This window comes from Neolamprologus brichardi, chromosome 7 (assembly GCF_056152115.1).
Source record: "Neolamprologus brichardi isolate AB-2024 chromosome 7, ASM5615211v1, whole genome shotgun sequence".
Lineage (NCBI taxonomy): Eukaryota > Metazoa > Chordata > Actinopteri > Cichliformes > Cichlidae > Neolamprologus > Neolamprologus brichardi.
This window is the reverse complement of record NC_142110.1, coordinates 69,294,108-69,309,886: the sequence shown is the minus strand read 5'-3', so window position 1 is coordinate 69,309,886 and position 15,779 is coordinate 69,294,108. Positions and strand designations below refer to the sequence as shown.

The following is a 15,779-nucleotide window of genomic DNA, read 5'->3' as shown; positions in this document are numbered from 1 at the left end:
ATGTTGGACATTTCTGCCGTTAACTATAAAAACACAAACTCTGCGTCTTCTGTAGACAAACAGGAAACGAGCTGCACGTCCTTCAGTCGTCATGGGAAACCTTTTGAACCTGCTGCTGTAAACGCTCGCCATGCAAACATGTAATCGTGTGTTTTTGTGCGTCCACAGACTGTCAGCAAATACAACTCTCAGTACCACAAACTGTTCCAGGCGGTTCCTAAAGAAGAAGTCCTGATGAAAGGTACCGAGCGCAGCACTCACCGCCGGCTTTAGCTCACGTGTGGTCGTGTGAAACCGTCGACTCTGTGAAATCATTATTCAGTTCCTGCTCGTAAATCTCTCAGGGCGCTGGTATCCAATCAAGTCTGTGTCGATAGCATGTGTCTAAAACAAATTCACACAAACACGCCTGAAACAGGAGAAATAAAGCAGACGCCCGGTGTGACAGTTTCTGCTTACCCAACATGTCTGATCTACACTGCGTCCTGACATCTGCTCGTCTGTCTGTCGTTACGTTAACATGATGCGCTCTCGCCGCAGCGTACTCCTGCGCTCTGCTCAGAGACATCCTGCTGCAGGGGCGGCTCTACATCTCCAGGAACTGGCTGTGTTTCTACGCCAACCTGTTCGGCAAAGACATCAAGGTGAGCGATGACATCACCTGTCACGTGGCCACTTTGAATCAGTTCAGTGAATTCATTTAAAGAAATCCCGTTCGGGGTATCTGTCATGAAGCAGGTGGAGCCGGCGCCGGGGTTGGACGTCTGACCTTCTCACCTGAGAAGCTCTGACTCTGTGCATTTGTGTTTCCTGAGGCAGGTGTGCATCCCGGTGGTGTCGGTCCGGCTGGTGAAGAAGCACAAGACTGCGGGTCTGGTGCCGAACGGCCTCGCCATCACCATGGATACAGGACAGAAGGTATCCCCGCTGAGCTGTCCAAGCGTCATGTGATTAAGGAGCTTTCTCTTTGCCTTCACCAGATGCAGAGTGATGACGTCATCTCTCTGCATCTGGTGCAGAGTGATAACATCATCACACTGCACCAGATGCAGAGTGATGATGTCATCTCTTTGCATCTGGTGCAGAGTGATGACATCATCACTCTGCATCAGATGCAGAGTGATGATGTCATCTCTTTGCATCTGGTGCAGAGTGATGACATCATCACTCTGCACCAGATGCACCAGCGAGATGACATCATCACTCTGCACCAGATGCAGAGTGATGATGTCATCTCTTTGCATCTGGTGCAGAGTGATGACATCATCACTCTGCACCAGATGCACCAGCGAGATGACATCATCACTCTGCACCAGATGCACCAGCGAGATGACATCATCACTCTGCACCAGATGCAGAGTGATGACATCATCATAGTGATGACATCATCACTCTGATGATGTCATCACTCTGATGATGTCATCACTCTGCATCTGGTGCAGAGTGATCACTCTGCATCTGATGCAGAGTGATGACATCATCACTCTGCATCAGATGCAGAGTGATGATGTCATCTCTTTGCATCTGGTGCAGAGTGATGACATCATCACTCTGCACCAGATGCACCAGCGAGATGACATCATCACTCTGCACCAGATGCAGAGTGATGACATCATCAGAGTGATGACATCATCACTCTGCATCTGGTGCAGTGATGATGTCATCACTCTGCGCAGTCAATTATTCAGGCATTTCTGATCTGCTCTCAGATTTTCTCAGAAATGACTCCGAGATTCGTTTAAGCGCCTGTAGAGCGCGCTCTCCTCTGCCACCGCTCGCACGCCGAGCAGGCGTTTGTTGGAGGCTCACTGCTGACGGGAATGTGTCACTGTCTCGCTTTTGACCTCTTAAGCCCCGAGCCTAACTGATCTCCTGCCCTTTGGCGCCGTATCAGGGGGCGTTGGGGCCTAAGAGGTTAAGAGTTTGCCTGTTTATGTGAGATTTAAACCTTAAACACGATCGTGTTGTTCCGATCAGTTATGTTGAAGATGGAGCTGAAAATGAAAAACCGTCACGAGCTGCGAGTAGTTACCTAAATATGGGATCACAGATACAAGAGGAGGAGGAGGAGGAGGAGGGCTTCTCTGATTAGAAGAGGATGGTTGGATGAATGATGGGTGGATGATTCGATGGGTGGATGATAGAGGGATGGGTGGATGCTTTAAATCTGTGAGTGGCTCCTGCTGCTGGAGTTGGTTTAAATGGAGGATTCAGAGGACGGCGCCGAAGCGACGGTCCTGTCTGGACCTCGCTGCGATTGGGTGAACTCACTCTGACCGCCTTCTGTCTTTGTCTCCGCCCTCAGTACGTGTTCGTGTCCCTGCTGTCCCGAGACAGCGTCTACGACGTCCTCAGGAGGATCTGCACCCACCTGCAGGTCGGTGCACATTCAGCTTCCTGGTAACGAATGTTTGACACCGGCTCACCTGGCGTCCTCTGTGTGTGCTCAGGTGAACGGGAAGAGTCTGAGTCTGAAGCAGTACCTGGAGGAGCCCAGCTCGCTGTCCATGGTAACAGCCTCTCCCGCAGCGTCTCTGCTTTTTACAAAGGCGTGTCTCTGAACCTGCGTCTCTCTGTCAGGACGAGTTTCCAGAGGTGCTGAAATGGAGACGGAAACCGTCGCTTCCCGCCGTCTCCTCCTCGCTCCCTGATTTGCTGGGAAACTCCACCCCCAGCCTCGCCGCCACCACCACCTTCAGTGCTCACACGCTCACAGGTAGCCGCGTGCATCCGCCCACATTCAAAGGTAATGACGTGTTTACCCGTGTGCTCTGTCTCGTGTGCAGACTGCAGCCTGGAGACGGAGAAGATCCTGCTGACAGAGCCGGTACCTGAACTGGGCCACGCAGAGTACCAGCTGCTCAGACTCTTCATCCTGCTGTGAGTCAGAACCAGCAAACAGTCGGTTCTTTTGTCTGCCGATTGGAGGAGGAGCCTCCATGTTTACTGCACTTCTTCACAGGTGTGTCAGCTGGTTTTTACCTGTCTGTCTCTCTCAGAGTCTTCCTGCTGGTCCTGTCGTCCTGCTATCTGGCCTTCAGGGTTTGTCGTCTGGAGCAGCAGCTCAGCTTCCTGAGCAGCCAGCCGACGCTGAGAGAGAGGTACACACCTGTGCAGGTGTATTCTCAGAAACTTTTCCCCTCACAGAGCCAAGACTTCAGGTTTTCAAATCTTCCATATTTGTGTAAATGATCCTTTTAAATCAACACAGCTTGATGCTCTGTGGTTGCATCGTGGAGCACACCCATCACGTATTCACAGAAATTTGCATGCGGCTTTTCCAGGTGTGGAGAAGTGCCCTGCTGGCTGGCCAATCAGAAGACAGGAACCTGATCCTGCAGCCCGTCAGCGTGTGAGGAGAAAGTCTGCTTTTTATAGAGTTAGCTGTTGGTGGTGGAGGAGAAGGCTCTCAGGAGGAGGGAGGAGCTTCAGCGGCTAACATCTGACCCCTGCCAGCACCCGGTTAACATAGAGATGTAGTCAACACACGCAGCAGACTAACCTTTGACCTCTGGGACAGAAATGTCAGCGTGTGCATTGCTGGGTCAGTCAAAGGTCCCGAGAACTGAAAATGTGTTCGACTGTTTTCCATCACCATCACGGAGGCGTCTGACTGGCCCACACATCCAGCCTCGCCGTCAGCTACTAGAAGCTGGAGAAAAGCCCAGATCCATGATCGAGCTCAGACCCTCATCACAGGACTCAGCCATAAACTGTAGATAAAAGACGGACACAGTTACTGTAATGTTTCCCGCCTCCATGTTGGAGTTTTTAAAGCAGAGACGCGCCCCCCTAAATCCCTCCCCCCTCCCCGTGCCCCCTGACTCTGAACGTTGTGTTAACTTAAACCTGAAATCAGTGACTGATGCTTGTGTTTCCTGAAGCCGACTGCCTCCTGCTGGTCATTAGAAAGATTGCAGGTCACAGGATCTGCTGTCTTTTATGTACAGTCTGTTGGCTCGTCACATAGCTCATGTGACCGGGGAAGACGTCGGGATCCCGAGCTGAAGACGTTTCTGCTTTGACCCCACCTGACCTCAGATAGGCTGAAGAAGGAGAGCTCAGGGGTGGAGGAACAGCTTACAGAGGCGCGCAAACACCTGAGTCGACCCGTCAGGTGACCCACGATGAGTAGTTACACATGTTAGGAAGGTTTCCTGCCATTAATCATCTCCTCAGTGTTACTCAGCATAGAAGCTCAGGATTAATAAACTCTCACATCACTGCAGCATTAATGACAAAAGGTGTTCCTCATTATTTTCTAATATGCACACAAACAGTATCTGACCTCGCTGCTCACCTTTGCATTCAGGACTGCAGCGACTGCACCATGATGACATCACCATGATGACATCACCATGATGACATCACGCTGGATTGCTTGTGTTACATTAGGGCTGTAGCATCAAGATTTGAATGTTTTTCTTATCGTGCAGAGAACCCGAATCCATCTTTGTTTAATAATATTCGATCAGGCTGATTTGTTGTATGATGAATGTGCACAAAGAACAGCCGCCAGAGGTGGACGTCTTTTTAATAAATCATGTAAACAAGCTGAATTTACTATTAAAGCTGATGTTTTCAAATGTGCTGTGCATTATTTCATGACATCATTATTATTGCTCGTGCAGCTCGTTCTGTTGCTGCTCATTTTCAATAATTCCAGGAAAATGGTAAGAAACGGTTTAGTTCATGGCATATTCTATAATTCCATTTTATTATTTGGTTGTAAAAAATCATAATTTGTGAGGTGAACATGTTTGAAACGGCTGATTATTGACCTCTGTGATGTATGGGAGGTGTAATGGCCTCAGATTTGTAAATATAGTTTGGCCAACCTATAATTTCAGATTCAAAAATAATTTAAAAAAAAGGTGTTTTTTCTGTTAAAAAACAACCCATCAAAAAATATGGTTTGTCTCTTTTTGTGAGATATTTTAGTAGCTATGTTCTGCTGGTTGGTGCAAACCTGCTAAAACTACTGCAGGAGTTTAAAAAAATACTTTTAATAAATTAAAAACTCGTGCTGAATACTCAACCAGTTTCAGGTAAAACTGAACTTATATAAACTAGAGCAACTGCCTCCATTCTTTTCACGTTAAAATTCAATTTGTTACTAAAGCAATAGATTGAAACCTTGTAAGTTCAGTAAACATTTATTGTTATTAGAAATCATTTGGTAACAGGGTGGTCTGCCTGATATCCTAATTATAATTGATTTCTTATTTACTTTGTATTTTTTATTGAATATTTCTTTGATTTTTTTTTACCATATTTATCAAATTGTATTTGTGATCTAATATTAAATATTTGTTAATATTCATATTTATGTATTTTTTAATATTGACACTAATGTCCTTCCATATCTGGCCTTCTGTTTTGTGGGTGGAATTCGGCGAGATTCGGCGGAGCTCGGCATACTTCGGGCTAAGGTTGTGGCGGGAATCTAGCGGATTCAGCAAGCTAGCAGACTATTTTCATTCAGGTTTGTTTTTATCTAAACAAAGGAGAATTAAAACTAGAACTGCTTTTCGGATTTAGTTAAAATTGAGCCTTGTCCGCTAGTTCGCTTGAAACTAAACAGATGTTATTAGCAACATCTTTTAATTCTTTAATACCTTATTAAAAAGCTAATTTTATTTAAGCTAACATTAGCACTGGGTGGTTTGCCAGCTTTCTTTTTCGTTGTGTAACATTTGGCAGCAGTAAAAGCTAGGAGGATGGCAGCAGCCAGGAAACAGATGAAAAAGAAACTCCTGGAGGAGAGAGCAGATAAAAAGGCTTTTGATTTTACTCCTGAGGCGGAGAAGAAGGAGCTGAGTGGCTCTGAGGATGAAGTCAGAGAAGGTGAGCTGGGTCACCCAGATAACTATAGGAGCTGATTTTAAGGTGTTCAAAGTAAAATATAACCACTTTCTCATGATTTAAGATGAAACTCCAATAGTGGACAAGCTGGTAAAGAAGAGACCGGCTGACTTTGAGGAGGAGGCGGCTCCCTGTGCTGTGGGGTATTTATTATTTCTTAATTAATAGTTTTGTCTTTTAAAATAGCTCCTATAGTTTCCCCATATAACAAGATCATGTTTTAAATGTCATGTTTGATGAGCCTAACAGTCCAAAACCTGAAGATATGAAGCTTATTGTTATACTATTAAGATGAAAATGTGAAATTTGATAAAGTTGATAATGAAACCTTCATTTCATTGAATTTAATGTGTGTTTAACGCCATCAATCTTGGCATGTTTCCTCGTTTTATGTCCAGAAATGAGGTGCAGTCCATGTTGGAGAAGTTTGGAGGTAAGAAGTGGTTTGTATTTAATTTGTTATTGGAAAAATCATTAGGCGTAATGTCATCTTCGGTCCCTGTTAGACTGCTCATGTGTCAATATAACACAACACAACATATTTCAGCATTTTGACCAAAGAAAGTATGAAATGGTTTACAGAAAAGCAGCGGTGTTTCCTCGTGTTTTATTAGCACAGTATCACATGTCTGTTTGTCCTCCCAGCTGACATCAGCAAGGTGATGCAGGCCAAGAAGAAACGTCTGGAGTGTCTGACAAAGAACTACATGAAGGGAAGCCAACACAAGCTGGAGCAGCTGTGGAACAACTACCATAGCCAGAGGTTATTCCTGCTCCCTCCACTTCAAACATTCAGAGAAATGGTTGAAATTCAGTCTTAGAACAGTCACCACATCCTTTAAAACGAGCTCCAGAATCACGTCACGACTTCCTGTGAATCACTCAGCTTTAAAGTGAAAGACGGGGAAATTAAATCTCTTTAAATATCCTTCAAATCAGAGTTTTTGTCATTTAGTGTCACCAAAAGATGCATAACTGAGCATGTAGGGAGACATTTACCTAAAAATAGTCATTTCTGGATTCTCAACGACTTCACGGCAGCATTGACGTTTAAAATGTCTTTAATTTCCTTATGTTTTGTAAAGACTGTGAGAGCCAGAAATAATATTTAAAGCTGTTCCGTTTTAAAACACTGTAAAAGACTGAAAACAAGAAATCTAAGTGAAGGTGACACAGTTTTTTTTTTCAAACAGTTAAGTTTGAAAAAGAAAACAAATAATTAAAAAACATGTTAAATTGTAACAGTTGTGCAGTTAATTAATAAATAGATCAATTAAAAGACTTCTCCAGTTTATGGCTGACAGTGAGCTCACAGCATACAGGCTTCAAATAAGCACCTGTACAGTGAACGGTCGGCTGCTCAGCCTTTTAATATCAGCAGATGCAGGAGCTGGTTTTTATTCCGGGACATCGCTTCGCTCTCTGTGCATAACTTTCTGTTGAACTTTTTTTGTTTCTCAGAGAACGTTTGTGTTATGAAAGCGAGGCGGCGCGCTCATCCTGTGAAGAAGTGCCGTCTACAGAGCATAAACAAGAAAGCTTTAGCCTCACTTTCTCTGCGGGTGGTCGTTTCACTTTTAAATAAAGGCGCCTGTTGGCAGCTCTGTAAAGGCAGCGGGCGGGTGTGACAGACGGTTTCCTGCAGAGCGTTCTGGCCTCGGCCAGGATAAACATCAGCTCAGTCAGAACACTGCAGCTCAGCTGCTGATCCCGAGCCTGTGGTCAGCCAGTTATTCGATAACTACATGATTGGAAATCATTTCTGCTGTGTTTGCAGGCAGAAGATGACGCAGCAGTATTCCCAGCAGGTGTCGTCGGCGCTGCAGCAGTGGGAGACCGAAGCCCAGCGAGCCGAGGAGCAGGAGGAGAAGCTCAACGTCAGTCCCTTCCTTTCACTTTAACTGTTGTAGCCTCACACGCTGCACACCGACGGCTTCAGGTGCTTCACCTGTGATGGCGATGAAGAGCCACCGCCGACGTAGACTCTTCCTTTCTGTCTGCAGAATCTGTTCCGGCAGCAGCAGAAGGTCCTGCAGCAGGCCAGAGTCGTGCAGAACCAGAAGCTGAAGACCGTCAGAGAGCTGTACGAGCAGTTTGTCAAGGTGAAGCATGTCAGAAGCAGCTCAATGGCACTTCTGTCCCGGCCTGCACACCAACTCTGTGTTTTTACTCAGAGGTCTCGGGAATACCCACACCTGTTTCTCTCTGAAGTGAAATGTGTCAAAAACAAGTCCACACTGCACAGCTACGGGGCCACGATAAGCAGCGCTGCTGAATTAGAGGGTGACACACCTGCAGACGTCACTGATCACCTGAGGATGTGTTTCAGTTTGTGTGGTCGTGGAAATCTGCCTGAACTGCTTTTCTGTTTTTTGTTTGTTCTGTAGAACATGGAGGACATGGAGAAGAGCCACGAGTCTTTCCTGCAGGGGGCGCAACAAGAGCTGAGAAAGGAGATGGCCTCCCTGCAGAAGAAGATCCTCATGGACACGGTGCGTTCAGCCAGCAGCAAAACATCACATAAGAACAGGAAAGGGAAGTTTATTCATTAGTAGTTTTTTCTCTAAATAAAAGCTCGCAGTATGAATCTGTGAGTGAAGAAGAAGAAGAGTGAGGTCACAGGTTTCTGTCTGAATGTTCAGGAGACGTTTGATCTGATGGAGTTTCTATCATGAGCTTTATTGGTGTCATTTATTTATGTTTCGTTTCTCACAGACTCTCCTCACATGAAGCGATGAGCTCGTCACGTTTGTCTGTGAAGAGAGCAGCAGAGAGACTTTTAGCTCCTGTCTTTGCTGTTCCCTGAAAACGTTAAAAACACTGATAAGCACGGGTGCTGACTCTGTGATGTCGGTGTGTTTCCACAGCAACAGCAGGAGATGGCCACGGTCCGCAAGTCCCTGCAGTCGATGCTTTTCTAGGCCGCCGCCCTCCGGAGGCTTCAGTTGTGCTCGTTCCTTGCGGTTCTCACAGGTTTCATTAAAACATGAACTGTTCTCGCCCGAGTTCTGATGTCACTGCTGGGTTTGTGGCTCCAGGCTGAGCTCTGTGACGACGCTGCAGTTTCAATTCATCCTTTTATTCTTTGCTCCTGAAGTTATAAAAATAAAGAACGTGTTGGTGATACAGCGACAGCTTTGATCAGTCTGCTTTTTATTCTCCTCATTACTCGTTTGTTGTGTTAAAAAGTCTTTCAGCAGCGTCCTGAAGCTGAATGTGAAGAATTTGGTGTTGACTGTGAGGCGAAACAAAGGAAAGCTGGAGCTCATCACTGCCCAGGAGGAGAGGGCAAAACAGCACTCAGCTTTTTAAAACATTTTAATTTGTTCATTTTTACCTTTCAAATGGTTTAATTTCTAAATGTTTTTGTCATTTTGCCTCAGCAACTCACAAGTTTGGGTTTTCTTTCATATATTAAGGTTATATTGACGTTATTTTTAACCACATAGAGAGGATAGAGTTTTAAACAGTTTTTGAACATCTCACATGGGGTGGGGAGGTTCAACAGACGCTTTTACCTCCGCTCGCCTGCCTCATCATCTGCTGACCAGGAGAGAAGCCCCCTGTGAAATTCACACCAACCGACCCTAAAGGAAATCCAGGTGTATTGTAGGAGACTACACCCACCCCAACATCACCTGTTCGTCTCCCCCTGCCCTTGGGAAAGAGAGTGGTCAGTCAAGTTCAGATCACAGCTTCACTGATTCTCACAGATCAGCAGGAACTAAAACAGAGTTTGTGGTAAACATTTAACTTTTAATGACGAGCTTCTGTACGTGGGAGTCAGTGGAGTCAAGTAACAAAGACCAAGATATCACTGTGTCATTTTACACTGACTGACTGCTTCTTATTTCCTGTTTCTGTATGTGCAGCTAATCCCCGAGACTGCAGCCAAAGCAGCATTTCTCAAATCTGAATCATGCAAAGCTGCTTTAATAGAGTCAAAGTTTTTATGTGGCTCAAAATATTTTCCTCCACAGCTTTGATTTATTAACAAAAATACTTAAATGTTACCCAAAGGTTTGAACTTTTTTTTAATTTATCTAAAACTGAAAGTCCTCCGGGCCGCTGGGGGGACTCTTGGGTACTTTTCCCGGTGACACCGGAAGTTCTCGCTCTTATTGTGAAGAGAACTTCCTGTTTTGGTCCAAGCGGCGGAGTTACCGTTAACGACCGGAGAAACAGGCGAAAGTTTGATTCTCTGGTTTTTGGCTGCGTGAGTTTTGGGTCTCCGGGTTCGTGCTCGTTCCGGACGGCGGTGAGTTGTTTGCTCGCGCCTCTCGGAGCTAACTCTCCGATCTGCGCACCGTGTTCGCTAAACGCGCCTCCCTGTGCTTTGTTCCCACTCAGCGGCCTGACATGAGTCTGAGTCTCAGGTGATTCGAGTACCAGGTATTTACTGGGGGAAGAAGAGGAGAGCATGGAGGGCAAGTTAGCGGACAGCCCGTGTTCATCGGAGCCGGACAGCCCGGGGGTGCTGAACCGTGGCTGCCTGCTCGACTCGGACGATGTCCCGTACCCCGAGCTGCCCGTCATCGTCCCGGAAACCCCCAGGTACCCTGCACCCGTGGCACGTTAGCACACATACAGGAAACTACACGTACATGTAGTCCGAGTTCCTGGAAGCTGCAGTAACAGCTGCTCTGCTGAGAGTCTGGGGCTTCCCTGTATTTGTGACCTTTACTCTGGAGAGTACACACACTTCCTGTCTGTGGTGCACCTTCGGCCTCTGTGACCCGCTCTCGAGTGTTTATTGGTCCCTCGCATGTGATCGCTTTCGGGCCAATAGCACCACCAGGACTTTCCTGGTAAACGGCAACAACAAACTGCAGCGATGACAGACAGCAGAGGAGACCGAGCAGTCTTCTGCTGCAGGGACGCATTCACAGCTGCCCCGGCCCAGCAGCTGCTCCTCTCTCCACACCAAAGTCTGAAATCTGCTGCTGTGTTTGTAACCCAGTAATAAAGCAGCACAGCCCAGCTGGACGCTGATCCCATCACTGCATGTGTGCTGACTCCTCAGCAGCTGTGGGAGTCAGAGACTCCGTATTTAACTCCCTGTGCTGACAGGCTGTTTACAAGCCTCCCAGTGGAGTCTGTTTCACTTTCAAACAGAAAGTGGACTGTTTGCAGTTACGGGGGTTTTCCAGTAGGAATGAAAATCTATTCTTGGAAACACTTCCTGTTTCCTCAAACTATCAACAGTTGGTGGAGGTTTTCTCATTAAAGACGACGTGACTAACATAAGAAGAGGGCGACTGCTCGCTTCATGTAGCGGTGGTGGTGGGGGGGGAGGGCAGGCTTTAACTGGCCAATTGTGACCTGAGCCCGAAATGTGCTGATGATGAAACTGAGCGAGGGCACGACTATCGGGCAGCGATGTGTCACACACTTTGACTTGTAGATTATAATTCAGCCCAGTGTACACAGGCTCTCCTGTTATCACTGATGATGACCTCACAGTGGTCATGTGACCCTCGAGACGTTCCAGCCCAAAGGTGACCGTAGTTTTTCCTTCTTCACACATTCACACATCGTGACGACGTCATTAAGTACTTTATAGTTCCTGTGACTGACCGTGTGACTGTAGACATGAGGTCAGAGGTCGGGGGTTTCCTTCGGTGTGGGGATTTTAGATAAGAGTGCAGCTGGGAGGATGAGGGTCGCAGTAAAAAGTTCTTTTTACACACAGATATTTACCGCCAGGGTTTCTGTATTTATTTACTTTGTGTGATGGACGTGTTATTTTGGTGTTGAGGTGAAATCTCTTTGCTCCAGCTCGCAGCTCGCCAAGCGGCGGAGGCGTCGGCACGTCGTAGAAGAGCGTTTCAGCCCGGTGAGTCGCTGCGCCGCTGCCTGACTGAATCCCTTTGTAACCAACTCTTCATCGCAGACTCACAGAGTCATTTTCTTCCCCTCAGGTGCCGGTGGACAGCTCTCCAGAACCAGATTGTCCCGCCCCCAGCAAGCGAGCTTTTTCACATACTTCTAAACGCCGGCGGCTGGCCAAACAGAGCGCCGGCTTCGTTCCCGCGTCCTCTCTCAGGACGTTTGCTTTGGGCAGCTGGCTGGAAGCCCCGCGGTCCACTGCATCCTCATCGTCCTCTTCATCTTCTTCCTTTTCGTCCTCTTCCTACCTCACTCCGGTATCAGTCCTTCAGCCGAGACCAAATGAGACGAATACTTTGGCGTCGCCGTCACCACCTCCAGCAGCGGCGTCGAGCTCCAACTCGCTGTCCTTCCTCACCGAAGAGGAGAGGAGGTGGCTGAACGGCGATGAAGGCGGCACCTCTGCAGGTACGAGGGCTCGGCTGTCACGCTTCCTGCCTGAATCTGAGCTTTACAGAAACGTCTCTGAAGCGATGGCGTTACTCTCCACCAGACTCCATTTAAAAAAAGCAGAATTTAGCCTCATAGAAGACGGCAGCTGTTCTCCTGCTGCTCAGCTGACTTTGTCTTATTGTGCAACTTCACATTCACGGTTTAACATCCAGACGTCACAGGAAGCGAACAGAAAGTTAACGCTTTGAGGTAAAAATCGACGTTTTTTCACTGGAGTCTGGTGGACGTTGGCGGGTGTTTCTGTGAACAGAAACCTGTTTATGAGGAAACTCATCAGCTCGAGTCGTCAGACAAACTCTCAGTGATGTTTCTGTCGTTTCTCCTGCAGCTGCAGTGGAGCAGATCATCATCAGCGACGATGAGGAAGCCACCGTGCGTTCACTACAGATGGATGAAGACGAGGCGCTGGCCCGCAGCCTGCAGGTAGAAGCTGACCCGGACAAAAACGCCTCACCTGAGAGCGGACAGGTGTTCACGTTTCCTTTTCGTCCTTCAGGCTCAGTTTGACCGAGAGGAGTCGGATCTTCATGGCAGGCACCAGCATCATCACCACCATCACCTTCATCAAGAGAGCCACCACAGGGTGAGACACTCGAGTGAGGGAGGTGTGCAGGTACAGCGTTTGTTTGTGGACTCAGGTGTGACCTTCTCTCTGCAGTTTTATCCCTACGTGGAGCCTCGCTGGATGTCTCAGGTGCTCGCGGCCGTCTCTCCTCTTGTGGGGCTGCAAGAAGGTAAGAAACAAACCTCAGCGGAAACGCATCGGTGATGATGTCACTGGCGTTTAGATTAATCGAGTGTTCGCAGGTAAACGAGAGCCTGCTCACACCTGATTGGTCAGTAGGAGGGAGACTGAACATGTGATCTGTGACCTCCTGATTCTCCAGCTGTGTTTAGAGTTTCAATCAGCTTCTTCTGATGCAGCTGATGTGTTTCCGCAGACCTGATTGGTCAGCGTAGAAGACGTGGGCAGGGCAGGAGGAGGAACGGCATGCCCGACTTTTCAGACGACCTTCAGGGAAACGACTACGAGGTGAGGAGGACTGACGGAGGCCTCACATTTGTTTGAACTGAAGTGTGCTGCGACCTAAACTAGGTCGGCTCCGCCCACCGGTTACCTGGAAGTTTTGCTTTTTACAGCAGAAACAAATCAAAGCTCTGTGTTGGTGTTAGAGGTGTGGCAATCATAACCACTGCTGAGCAGCCTCAGCACCTGGGAGCGGTTTAGCAAGAACTCATGGGACACGGAGTCCTGAAAGGTGATTGGTCGACCAGGGTCAGCTGAACTTTGTTTGTTTGTGGCTCAGCTGCAGAAAGCTTTGATGATCCAGTCAGAGAGCCGCTTCATTCTGGTTTAGTTCCCATTCGTCTGTGTGCAGCATCGCTCGGCGTCTTTGCAGGGGGAGGACACGTAAACCAAAGTGTCTTTAACTCGAACTTTACTTTTATTTACACAGCACGCAGTCACCTCAGGGTGCTCCCTGCAGTAATACTGAGAGCACCCAACAATCATATGAGCCCCTATCAACAAGCGCTGGGTGACAGTGGGAAGGAAAAACTCCCTTTAAACAGGAAGAAACAGCCAGGAGAACCAGGCTCAGGGAGGCTGTCTGAGCGGGGGAGGAAGTCGGGAGAAAGACGTGGCGTGGACGTCGATTTTATTTTATTTGACACTCTCAGTCCTGAATCGCGCGTTCCGCGTCTTCCAGAGCCGATGATCCTGATATTCAAACGGACGTTATCACAAACGTTTTTCCCGTCATAAATCTGTGTGAACATACGAGTCACTGCAGAGAAGCGTGACCCCGTGACCCCTCTGCTCGTCTTTCAGGCTCTGCTGGAGTTCGAGGAGCGTCAGGGCGCCGTGGTATCCAGGAAGCTGAGTCGGCGGGAAATCCAAAGGTTTCCCACCAAGGTGTTTCAGGGATCCAGCGGCGGCGGCGGGAACACGCAGTGAGTCTCCGAGCTCGCCGTTTGTAACGCTGAAAACAAACAAACCCCAAACCACGCTAACACATCTCTGTGCTGATTGGCCGGCAGGTGTCAGATCTGTTTCTGCGACTACAGCGACGGCGAGAAGCTGAGGATTCTGCCCTGTTTCCATGACTACCACGTCCAGTGTATCGACCGATGGCTGAAGGTACTCCGGGGGATGCGCCGTTCGCGCTCCGCTGTTTTTAGAGCCCCTCCTTAAACGCCGTCTCCTCACCTGTGTCTCCCCTCCTCCTCAGGATAACACCACCTGTCCCATCTGCAGAGCCAACCTGGCTGACGGAAACGCCCCCCCGACCTCTGACCTCTGACCTCGTTTCTACAGTTTTCTATCGGAGCAGACGGGTTCGTGTCTCCTGAAGGACGCCTCAGACTTCTGTTTTTTAGTTTTTTATATTTTTATTTAACGCTTTGTCGGTGCTCATGTGACCACAGGAATAAAACAATAAAACCTCGCAGCGAGTCGCATTTTCATTTAGTGACGAGCAACCAGAGCATTTCTTAATATTTAATTATGTCTTAATTGTGTTTGTTTTATTTTTTTAAGCCTTTAATTTAATATAATTTTGACTTTTCGTAAAATATTAATATTTTCTGTAAAATAATTTTTAATTTCTCCTCTGAACAAAACTCAGAAAAGCTGCGACATGTTGCAGCAACAGCATCAAACTGTTTTATTTAGTCTGCTTCGTGTTGATGTGTCTGTTCCTTTAAATAATACAAACTATGTTATTTAGATCATATATTTAATTCAGTTCTATTTTATTTACAAATCATGACAACAGTGCCTCATGGTGCTTCATGGTTTATGGTAAAGACCCTAAAATAACACCCCAACAATCAGATGACCCCCTGTGACCACTTTGGTGACTGTGGGAACGAAAAACTCCTTTTTAACAGGAAGAATCAGAAAGCTCAAAGTTGTGAGTCGTGACGCCTTTCCTCTTCACCGGACCAAAAACGTGAATTTTAACCTCACAGGAAACGAGCCGCTGTCTCCTTTTCTACTGTGGGTTTGTGTTTTCTGTGACTTTGGCTTCTCGGTGGGTTCGTTTGGGTCAGCAGTGTTGGATCAGTGTGGAGCTGATAATAAAAAATACATGTGAAACTTTATTATCTATTACGGTTACAGTAGACGCAACAAAGCCAGCCTGAGCCAGTCTAGACCTCAAACACAGATAGTGTGTCCTTTAACTTCTGTCAGTCTCATCAGGTGTGTGGACGTCAGTGATGGTGAGTTCAGGTGAAGTCCTGGGTGTGAAGCAGAAATATGAACGAGTTTTAATTGTGTTGGTAAAATGAACTATATTCTCTCATTAAACGTCAGAGCCGCTCAGATCTAATTAAAGAGTGGGCGGGGCTTGTCACGCGTCACATATATATATACAGTTGGAGAGCTTCCACCCAGCTGTGCCTCTAGTATCAAATGCAGACCTCCAGGCAAGGTAGGTGCTCTGAGCTCTCCTCTGTTGTTATTATGGTTATTACAGTAACTATAGTTTAAACTAGCAGCTTTCATATGAAATCATATTTCTTATGATTTCACCGCTGCGTCATGAATTATTATTATGGTTATTAGG

The 15,779-nt window shown here is 47.2% G+C and overlaps 3 protein-coding genes across 6 annotated transcripts in view; all 3 read left to right on the top strand.

The window, feature by feature from the left end:
- Window positions 1-4,543, top strand: part of gramd2ab (GRAM domain containing 2Ab) — a 21,533-nt gene extending 16,990 nt beyond the window's left edge. For both annotated transcript variants that reach the window (XM_087844289.1, XM_087844288.1), the window contains exons 4-13: window positions 169-241; window positions 541-644; window positions 820-918; window positions 2,306-2,377; window positions 2,451-2,510; window positions 2,581-2,716; window positions 2,787-2,880; window positions 3,000-3,101; window positions 3,285-4,003; window positions 4,046-4,543. In XM_087844289.1, the coding sequence (XP_087700415.1) occupies window positions 169-241; window positions 541-644; window positions 820-918; window positions 2,306-2,377; window positions 2,451-2,510; window positions 2,581-2,716; window positions 2,787-2,880; window positions 3,000-3,101; window positions 3,285-3,333 (789 nt within the window). In that variant the 3' untranslated portion in view covers window positions 3,334-4,003; window positions 4,046-4,543. The remainder of the gene's footprint in view (window positions 1-168; window positions 242-540; window positions 645-819; window positions 919-2,305; window positions 2,378-2,450; window positions 2,511-2,580; window positions 2,717-2,786; window positions 2,881-2,999; window positions 3,102-3,284; window positions 4,004-4,045) is intronic.
- Window positions 4,544-5,352: 809 nt separating this feature from the next.
- sycp3 (synaptonemal complex protein 3) lies at window positions 5,353-8,999 on the top strand. Of its 3 annotated transcripts, none has more exons than XM_087844290.1 (9): window positions 5,353-5,485; window positions 5,704-5,847; window positions 5,930-6,008; window positions 6,264-6,298; window positions 6,511-6,628; window positions 7,643-7,742; window positions 7,869-7,967; window positions 8,253-8,357; window positions 8,733-8,999. In XM_087844290.1, exons 1-9 carry the CDS (start codon window positions 5,353-5,355, stop codon window positions 8,784-8,786), a joined length of 867 nt encoding a protein of 288 aa, XP_087700416.1. In that variant the 3' UTR covers window positions 8,787-8,999. The 3 variants fall into 3 exon arrangements, with proteins under 3 accessions (XP_087700416.1, XP_087700417.1, XP_087700418.1); XM_087844291.1 differs by having other exon boundaries at window positions 5,432-5,485; window positions 5,674-5,847; XM_087844292.1 differs by having other exon boundaries at window positions 5,438-5,485; window positions 5,707-5,847.
- A 974-nt stretch (window positions 9,000-9,973) lies between these two features.
- Window positions 9,974-14,653, top strand: LOC102795246 (uncharacterized). Its single transcript, XM_087844286.1, has 11 exons — window positions 9,974-10,123; window positions 10,216-10,419; window positions 11,644-11,701; window positions 11,787-12,162; window positions 12,536-12,630; window positions 12,704-12,790; window positions 12,866-12,941; window positions 13,149-13,240; window positions 14,039-14,160; window positions 14,248-14,347; window positions 14,439-14,653. Exons 2-11 carry the CDS (start codon window positions 10,286-10,288, stop codon window positions 14,508-14,510), a joined length of 1,212 nt encoding a protein of 403 aa, XP_087700412.1. The 5' UTR covers window positions 9,974-10,123; window positions 10,216-10,285; the 3' UTR covers window positions 14,511-14,653.
- The last annotated feature ends 1,126 nt before the right edge of the window (window positions 14,654-15,779 follow it).

What these genes read in the sequence shown, in the direction of transcription:
- LOC102795246 (XM_087844286.1), top strand. Translation starts at nt 10,286, where the DNA reads ATGGAGGGCAAGTTAGCGGACAGCCCGTGTTCATCGGAGCCGGACAGC. An exon ending in ATCAAGAGAGCCACCACAGG is followed by an intron (nt 12,791 to 12,865) that starts GTGAGACACTCG and finishes TTCTCTCTGCAG; the next exon opens with TTTTATCCCTACGTGGAGCC. An exon ending in GTATCGACCGATGGCTGAAG is followed by an intron (nt 14,348 to 14,438) that starts GTACTCCGGGGG and finishes CCTCCTCCTCAG; the next exon opens with GATAACACCACCTGTCCCAT.
- sycp3 (XM_087844290.1), top strand. Translation starts at nt 5,353, where the DNA reads ATGTCCTTCCATATCTGGCCTTCTGTTTTGTGGGTGGAATTCGGCGAG. An exon ending in GCGGCTCCCTGTGCTGTGGG is followed by an intron (nt 6,009 to 6,263) that starts GTATTTATTATT and finishes TTTTATGTCCAG; the next exon opens with AAATGAGGTGCAGTCCATGT. An exon ending in AGCAGGAGGAGAAGCTCAAC is followed by an intron (nt 7,743 to 7,868) that starts GTCAGTCCCTTC and finishes TTCTGTCTGCAG; the next exon opens with AATCTGTTCCGGCAGCAGCA.